The 10,000-nt window shown below is 35.5% G+C and overlaps 1 protein-coding gene across 2 annotated transcripts in view; it reads left to right on the plus strand.

Annotated features, from left to right (window-relative positions):
• Positions 1 to 10,000, plus strand: part of LOC144970184 (uncharacterized) — a 65,759-nt gene that overhangs the window by 5,671 nt on the left and 50,088 nt on the right. The window contains exon 1 of one of the 2 annotated variants that reach the window (XM_078909565.1): positions 1,731 to 1,977. The exons of the other annotated variant lie outside the window; for it this stretch is intronic. Within the exon in view, the coding sequence (XP_078765691.1) occupies positions 1,949 to 1,977 (29 nt within the window). The 5' untranslated portion in view covers positions 1,731 to 1,948. Of the gene's footprint in view, positions 1 to 1,730; positions 1,978 to 10,000 lie in introns of those variants that run through there. 2 annotated transcript variants of the gene reach the window in all.

The following is a 10,000-nucleotide window of genomic DNA, read 5'->3' on the forward strand; positions in this document are numbered from 1 at the left end:
CATTATCGCTTTCAATTCTTTAGTAGTTCACATCTGCAATTTCAAACTAAGAATCATACTAAATTATTATCTTCATAGGTGATGTTGATTTATTACAAGGGAGAGAAAGAAGACGATTGGTCTGCATTCGTTAAATATATTAAAATGAGTGAATGAAATACAGACTAATCAGAAAAAATGTAATATTAATGAAAATAAACTATCCAAAAAATATTCAGTCTGGCTCGAACCTCAGACATCCTGACTACTTGATTGCTGATTGTCATTTCTGTATTCGCGTCTTTTATTCTATTTTCACGGTAAAATCTGCCTTCATATGAATGTAGACACCCAATGTACTCTAGTCGTCTTGTCTCTTCATGACCCGACGTGTACATGTATGCAGGTCTGACATCCGAACCCGCTTATGGGCCTAGTTTAACATTGTTGTAATGGACAATATTTTGCATTACTTTTTTTGTTGAGATTTCCATTACAACAATGAGCCCATAAGGGATTGGGTTATCAGACCACGTCGATTTGACTGATCAAGAAAGAATACGTATCGATTTAAAATAGTCACTTAAACATAAACCCATTCATTGTATGCATGAAATGATTTCCTGAAAGACATATCTAATACGTATAAGGAAATAAAGACGATACAAATTAAGATAATCATCTATCAATTAACCTGATACAAGAAGAACATTTATATACTATTTCAATGGCAAGAACTAGATTACTCTCATTCACTGATAAAACACCATTTCTTTATTTTGACTAGAAAACGTTTAAGTTATTTAGAGATAGAATAGAATGAACCCCCAACTTCTTGTAAAGTTTTAAATGTGATAATTTTAAGAAATATCTAATTTATGGCTGTTTGTCAAGTCAGGGTTATCTTATTTGTCAATCTGGTTTTATGTTGGAATAAACTACTAGCAAGAAATTTCTGTTTAAAGTCAAAACTATCAGAATTTACAGATTTAAATTTTTTGAAGTTTAAAAAACAAAGCTCATTCTCCTCGATGGACACATTTATAGTGACTCATTCTTTTTAAAATGTGGGCTTAAAATTGAAATTGAAGATGTGTTCATTCCGAAATTATAACTTTTTGAGTGGTTTGGTCACATTTTATCTATATATTATGAGGTAATCGGGTTTTGTTTTGCTCATTTTTTTTAAAAATTGTTTTGTTTGTTTGTGTTTTTTTTTTTGCTTCGGTTTTGTGATCTTGTCTTATGATACTTGCCTTTGGATCGGACGGTCCTAGGTTCAATTCCCAGCATAGTTGAAGCCTTGAAAACTGGTCCTTATTCACATTCTCTCATCGTACTCATGTTTAAAAGGGTTGTCTCTGTCGGAAAAAATGTGATATCGCCTTACATGCGCCATGTCCTGTGTGTACCACATTTTAAGTGTTGCTGTTGGCTAGGGAGCCCGTGTAAAGCGCTTTGAGCACAATTTGTGGATTTTGTGCTATACAAAAAGCTCAAACTCAAGTTCTGGCCAAAATAAAAAAGGCCTTTTTGTCAAGATGGGTTAGATAAATAGATCGGTAGTATTGATGCGGAACTGTAACTCGAAGAATCAACGACCGCCTTTGAATTCATGGAACACCAGACACAAAGGACTTCTCCATGTAACAGACTGCTCTGGAATAGAGTGCCACTCTTTTGTGTTGAAGATCGATGACTGATGGTAACCGCCCGCTATCGTTTTAATGTTTACAGCTGTATATTTCTTTGTGCGCAACAAGAATTTGACGACTGGGGGGATTTATTAGTATGGGCCCGTATATTGGGAACTAATAATTTTATTAGTTTGAACTTTTGATTTGAGCATAATTAGACCGAAAAGTATGACCGGAGGTTTAGTTCTAATTATTGCTTTTTTCAGTGATTCAATGTGTTGATCAGTCACTCAGGTGGCATTTAACAAGCAGTTCAACATTTAAGTATCGTCATGTTTGCAATTTCAATTGAATTAAAAAGGTAAGGTCTCATCATAAGGTTCAGACGCTATTTTTCGTCATATTTTGTTTCTGATAATTAAAATTTTAGGTTTACATTAAGTGATGAGAAAAATATAATCATAGAACCACCCGGGATCGATCTTGGTCCCTTTGCGTGTGAAGCGAGGTCTCTACCAACTGAGCTGTCGGGACCCCCAGAAACTCAATTTTGTGAATATTTCTACGAATTGAAAAACAGACAATATATTTTTAAAAAAGAAGAAATCTTAACCGAATGAAATGACAAAAAGTTTGACAGAATATTGTGACATGTCTTTTAGTGAGTTTGTTTGTGGATTTTCACAGTCTATATTATTATCACCGTTATAACGGACAACCGTATACATGGGATATGAATTGGAATGGTAAGTTAACCGTTATAACGGACAAGTATACATGAGATCTGAATTAAAATGATAAGTCTAGTTTCTTTTTTAAAAAATTCCATGGTGAAATAGCGATATAACGAATCGAATTATTGCCCTCTAGGATTCTGGGTTACAATTGTAAAAAATCAATACCATATCGAGAATAGATAATGGTCTTAGGGAACGAAGTAATTTTAAATTTGGTTTTAGCTATATGTCCTTGGGTAAGACAGTTTATATTCATTGCCCATTCATTGTTTTGAAAAAATTTTCATAAAATTTCCTTTATTCATCCCCATGGGGAAATTTGTCTATTCCAAGGGAAGACTGGAATAACCTAGGCGTCTGCTTCAGTGCAGCGCCGCAAAGTCAGCTAGGGCGAGGTGACTTGCTCAAGTCCTCACATCGCAGCGGGTGATCGAACTCGGTACCTTTTGGGTACGAAGCAAAGATTGTACCGCTGAGCCACGCTGTCCCGATATGTCATATTTCAATGAGTTCCTGTTTTAGTGGTATGACACTCGCCTTATAGTCGGAAAGTCTTGGGTTCGAGTCCCGCTCTGAGCGGTTATTAGTTGAGTCCTTGGAAAAGGCTCTTTACTCGATTTCTCTCGCCGTACTCAGGTGTAAACTGGGTACCTGTCCGTTATCAACGAAATTTTAAAATATTGCCTAACAGGCGTAAAGTCCCTCCTTACATGTAGACTGTTGCTTTAGGACCCCTTGAGCACGTTTGAGCACGTTTAGAGGATTTTTCGCTATATAAAAACTGAAGTTCTTATTTAAGAGGCGATAGTGTACAGTGCAAAAGGAAAAATGGGATCATCTTGACGATTGGGTAACACATGAAGCACTGGGAGCAAAATTGAGCATGATAATTTCATGTTCAAATTGTTATTTGTGTATAATTTAATATTTCTTATTTTGAATATTAATGTGAGGGAAATGATGGAATAACAGTTTTAGCACAGGCTTCTAAGAGTTGGATTTTTTTTTCAAACTGCTCACGCACATATTTCAAGTATGGATATTACATACCTAAGCCTTTTGATCACGTGGTAAATGACCGGCATCCCTACGATTTTGTCATGGTTGATAATTACAACCAAAACGATATCAAATGCTTACATTGTGATGTATTTACTTTTATGTTTTCACACAGATACATAATATTCCTTTTTATCTAGAGTATAGTTTTGATTCCCGCAAAATCAGTAATTTGGTTTCAAAACCCATTACTATATATATATATATATATATATATATATATATATATATATATATATATATATATATATATATCTGAGCGTGATCAATGGTATGGCCTTTTCTTCGTACCCGAAGGGTACGGAGTTCAACTACTCGCTGCGTTGTGTGGACTTGAGTAAGTCACCACGCCCTATCTCAAATTGCGACGCTGTACTGCGGCTAACGCCTAGATTATTCCAGTCTTTCCTTGGAATCGACCCTAAAGACAAATTTCCCATTTGGGATGAATAATGGGAATTTTACTTTATTTTTATTTCATTTCTATCATTATGAATTAGGCTACCTCTTGTAACTAAATTAATCCCTCGAAGCCATAATGCAATAGGGCCGGAATCTATTTCGTTTTCTCTACCGACCAAAATTTCTAACCATCGTTTGGATAGAACGCTAGTCTGTCGCAAATAAAAGTGAATAATATGCTGTTAAATAAGCTGTTTACTGTAAAAGCTAGAGATTTTAGATAGAGCACTAAACATGCTCAAAACTCTTTACAAGTGGTCCCTGACCAACAGCAGCATTTAACAGGTAGGACGAGACAGGACGCATGTTAGGCGATATAACATTTTTTTTCCGACAGAGACAACGCTGTTAACGGGCATGTACTCATTTTACATCTGATACCGTGAGAGAAGGTGTGTAAAGGGCATTTCCCAAGGACTCAACTATGCACCGCTCAGAGCGCGGCTCGAACTCTGGACCCTCCGTTCCGAAGGCTAGTGTCAACCACAAGACCACTGTATAAGTCTTGACTTTCTGCCATCGTTTATCCCAAGAGGACATCCTGAGAATCATTGTTCCGTTTGTAAGGATTTTACAAAAATATGATCGTTTTGATTGTTTTTGTTTGTTCAATAAGTGTTGTGATTCCGAAATGCTCAGTGTTAAGTATTTGCCTCTCTTTTGAACACGTTATCTGCATATTTTTCAATACTTTTAATGGCCTATTCCAAGATCGAACAGATTTAACAGATCCAGCTACTCGATCACGGCTGCGTGGTCAGAGGAAATTGGGAGCAAGATGCCTCTCCTATGTCCGGCATATCGTCAAATTTCCTTGTCGCCGGTTGGAAACCACGGATCTAATAGATGCGAGCCCAATTTCAAGGCCGCAATTGATGATATGCATTTAGGCAAAGTACTCACAACATCCGCCAGCCAGATTAAACATACAAACACACAAACTGTATGTAACCGTCAACATTTATAGTCTGGTTGATATAAGTCGGTAGAAACTAATCACTAGCAAGTTGTTTACAACCAATAACAAAGAGCAAACACTCGTCAGCTTGGTTCCTTCTATACTAGAGCGACAGATTTCTTCTTGGGCTGAGCCTAATATTTAATGAACTCATTAAATCTCCCTGTTTTCATTTTTTCATTCTCGGTTTGTTTTCGTCTCTGCTAAATAACACAAATTTAAATCCATACTGACATAATATGACAACATTGAAATGAAAGAACAACCGTATACAGAGCATTTAAATATAATTTTGTTATTAATTATCAAGCGCGTTGAATAATACATTGTTTGCTCCCCTTCCCCTTTCCATATGGATTTTTTTGACTTGTAATGTTATATAGCACAATACGTTTAGCGTCTAAATGACAAGTTCGTACATTACAACAATCTAATATGTACCGATACAGACAATTAATGTTAACAATTGCCTAAGCTTAAGAACAAACAAGTTTGACGCGTAGAAACGCATACAACTTTACTTGTCGTTCTGTCTTTGGAGTCTGGTGTTTGCTCTCGGCATTGCTACACAAAAGTCGATAAATGGCACGTCCAAAATAGTGGTAAGGTATAGGTATCTATGAACCATATATAAACGCTATCCTATGGTATTTCTTGGTTTTATAGAACTGAACTCTTTTTTTTTTCAAAAGTTAGGCTTTAGGAGGTTATTGCGAATTTATTTTCTGTTATGTTATTTTTTAGTCATATAACATGATTTCTTATTATTTCCAATCCTCGATGTAATAAAAAGTATAGTGATTGAGACGAGTGATTGGTCAATTCCTTTCAATTGATTCTGAAATATTGTTCAATGAACAATGTTGAATGTTGTGTTTTATCCGTTATATTCGAAAATCAGGTTGACCGAGAAATTTCTACATTTTTGTTTTTGATATGCAAGTTGTGCTGTTGAGCTGGTATAAATTATGATAGCATAATTTAATCCAGTAAGTTTTAAATCATTTTTTTCTTTTCATCTGAAATCGGATTACGATTGCGCAAACAAGAATCTCATCAAAATGGCAGCACGGTAAGAAGGGGTATCTCGCAACTTGATTACAAAATATGTAAAATAGGACAAAGATAGTAAATAAATAATTATTATTATCGATTTAGATTAAAATTGATTTTGGTGCCTTGTGAATTTTTGGTTATTCATTTGACAGAGAGTTCATTTGAACTTTGTAATGCTTACAAAAGCGTTTAAATTGGATCCAGCGTAAGGATTGGGTATAGAGTTAAAAAGAATATCGTTTTTGTTCAAGTGCCTATAATAATAAAAACCCAGTTCGTGTTTATTGTGAAACTTGGCATATTGGGCAACTTGGCTATTTCTAAAAAGCGAATTTTAATTGACATAAAACTGAAGGTTGCAAGAAAACTCATACCTAAATCAATTTAATCGTCTTATTGTTAATAAGAGATGATTTAGTGGTAAAATAAAAAGTTACTATAAGCAAACACCATTCAGATGTTGCAATGGATCATAATTTTTTTTTTCAATCTATCTTTATATATCTTAAGCTATCTTTTTGCAGCTATTAAAGCAGTCGGTTCCTCCTCGTGGGTTTTATATACCTATATTTAGGTAGATTTTTTAATTCTTTCAGACAAAACGCTTTACTTGATTGTTCTCAAATTCTACATCCGCCGTTCTCTGAATGCGCTGAATCGTGTATTACTTGTCCTGTTATACTTTTGAACAAAAATTTCTTTAACCTTTAAAACAAATACATATCTTTAGTCTAAGTCCTCTTGCTATCCCTTTCAAATTCTTTGACATAGAAATGACAATGAGCAATATATCCTAAGCAACTTAAGATCGGCGTCAAAAGTTGAATATTAACTCACACTATATAGAAGGTAAAGCTCGTTAATTCAAAGAAATAGCCAGGTTAACGACTAGCAGTCACGGCAGTTTATTTATATGCCGTATCGATTACGCTTTATTGTGACTACTGGCCCGAAATGTATTGGAATACCGTCTAAGACAATAAAAAGGGATATTAAAGAGAAGAAGGGGGAAAAAGGGAGGAATGGTACAGTGGGAAATAAGAATTCATTCACAGGGTGAATTGGTATTGGATTAATAAATCAATCTGGGTAGAGAGAGGACGGACAGTGATAGAATACAGTCGCATCTCATTAACCCAAACACCTCTATCCGTGACATCATTAGTTTTATTTAGATATGGTGGATTATAAAATCTTCGGTTATTGATTTCATGAGAAAGAACGTAAAACTTTTCTTCAAATTAATTTACATTTTGTTTCTTCTGACGTCGGAGAAGTGGTATGAATCTGGGATGATTCAAAAAATGTTTTTTCTTTTTATTTAATTCGCCTAATCTTATACTCACGGATTATTACTATAAGTTTCATCATCGTCATCATCATCATCATCATCATCATCATCATCATCATCATCATCATCATCATCATCATCATCATCATCTTCGTCGTCGTCGTCGTTGTCGTCGTCGTCAACATCATTGTGTCTATCACAGCTTTCAAAAGACATAGTTAAAGCATGCAGTGAGTTAATGGACAACTTATATTGGACACATCGTACCATTTTGTAAAGCGCTTTGAGCACGTTTAGAGGATATTGCGCTATAAAAATGCTAAAAAAAATAATTAAAAAATATAACTTTCCCGAGCTTGTTTGACGAGTTATCATAGGCTGTAAACTGAATGCATTCAGTTTCCTCTCCAGTTGACCTCCATTCGACATTTCCTCTCAGTCGGTCTCTTGTTTTATCATTACAAAGTGAGTGCAACTCACTCGTTTTAGTTGCCGAATCGTACAGGAATCGAATGGGAACGTTTTCTCTCGGAATTAAAATTCCTTTCAATTTCCCCCAACAAAGTGAAGGATTACACGGATTTTCTTTGTTATAACACCTGTGGATGATCAGTTCTCACTAAATAAATGTTTGAATAGTAATATAAACGCTTTTGATTACAGGTAGTTTTGTTTCCTGTTATGTTTTATGTGTTTGTTGTGAGTAAATTACAGAAATGCATAGCGTCTATGTCACACTAATTATTCACGAACAGGAGGGGAAATCGAATGCACTCAGTTTACAGCTTTACAATGCAACCCTTATAGATAGAATGAAGTTGACGTCACTCGGGTCTTTGTTATTGTTTTTTTTTTTTTTTCATCCACGTTTATGAGTAATTCTCACTAAACTGTATTATCCAGACTATAAAAGTTCATGGTTACACATAATTTTGTGTGTTGGTCCGTTATACTTCCAGATGGCAATGTTGTGAGCTTCTTAGCCAAGCGCATACTATCTATATATTGCAAGTTATGAATAAACAATTCCGAGACTATTCAATCATAATTCAAATATCTTTGTCATCTCAATTGTGGTGTCTGGATGTCCTGCTATACACTCGTCTTCGGATCGGAATACCCTAGGTTCTAGTCCTGTTCTGAGCGGCGCATTGTTGTGTCCTTATAAAAGGCTCTTAACTCAATGCTCTTACGATACTCAGGTGTAAAATGAGTACCGTACTGTTTACAGCATCGTCTTTGTGGTAGAAAAAAATGTAATTTCACCTTACAGGCGCCATGTCGTGTCCTACAAATTGAAAAACGGTAGGGGCTGCTTAAGGCATTTTCTCCTTTTTCGTGTTGATTCATTATCTTCCATTATTTTCTAGTAGATTCCTGTTCCTTCATACGCTAACCTCTCTTTCCACCCCGATTACTCCCCTGGGACACCCTACCGACTATCCACGCCACGCTAACGTTACATTCATACTGCAACCACCATTGAGTACAGACGATACAAGTTATTTTTCATTTTATTCTATTTTATTTGTTGTCCACGTAAATTTGTGTATTGTTGTGCTGACGAAGGGTTTGTATGCGAAACGTCCATTGTCTGTATCGTTCCTATACGAAGCTTCTCCATTTTCACTCTTTCTTTAGTCCTACAAGTTAAGGGTTGCTATTGGCTTGGGACCCTTTGTAAAGTACTTTAAGCACGTTTAGTGGATATTGCGCTATAAAAATGCTCAAGATTTTTAGAGCGTTGACTTTACACTTCAGTGGGCCGATATCGATCCAGGGTAAGGAAAAGATTAGGTACCTGATTCTGTTCGATCTGGCTGGAAGTACTGTGAGATAGATAGCATCCTATCCAAAGAGCATGTCACTGGTTTGGATCCACGAGATGGATTCTTGAAGAAGGTTCTTTACTCACATACCCTCACTCAGGTCTAAAGTGAGTACCTGGCCAGTATTAACGTTCTATCATGTCGGGAGAAATAGAGCTAGCGACTTACAAAGGTCATGTCTCATCCTAAATGTTGTTTAGATCCTTTGTTAAGCGCATTGAACACATTGAGTGGACATTGTGGCACATAAAAGCTCAAGTTTAAGTTGTTTGAAGTTTGTGAACCGAAATAAAGTGGTTTGAACTACGGTCACGAGCTCAGAATATTCATAGGACCATGTCAAAGATAAAACTTATGAAGGAAGTGCGTTCTTTTAGATTAGAATAAAGTGTGATCACATTTTGGTGGTAAACTGAATTGATTGGCAAAAATACGATAGTTGAGAGAAGTTTATTTATTGTATTGATGGGAATGGATATTGTTTCTTAAAAACAATTATTCAAAATTTCATATTTCTTTCCGTACTTCTTACCGAGTTACTTGCTTACTTATTTACTTACTTACTTACTTAGAGTGGAATTCGAATAACATCAACACTCCTAACTTTAACTTCTGCTTAAATCAACATCTCATGTTGATCCCAAAATCACTGTTCTTTATCTAAGTGTCCAAACGATAATGGATAAAGTCAACCTGCTTAAACTCAACCAATCTTTCTGGTCCGGCGGTACTTACTTATTTAACTCACTCAATCCTAGAGATTTTTCCTACTTTTCAAAATTGGAAAAAAAATATATTAAAAATGAGCATATACACAGATAGTTTTATTCAACTACCGTTAACATGTAAAAAACTAAAACATTTGCTTTGATACTTCGCTCATAATTTGTCTCAGAAAAATGTAATAAATAGGCATGGGGTAAAAGTAACCCGGGTAAATTACGGATATAGTCGGTGTTATGGTTGAGTGAGTTAAGCCTTTCGTGCCTCCA

The sequence above is a fragment of the Berghia stephanieae genome, chromosome 4 (assembly GCF_034508935.2).
Source record: "Berghia stephanieae isolate SIO BIC M18660-M18661 chromosome 4, UCSD_Bste_1.3, whole genome shotgun sequence".
Taxonomy (NCBI): Eukaryota; Metazoa; Mollusca; class Gastropoda; order Nudibranchia; family Aeolidiidae; genus Berghia; species Berghia stephanieae.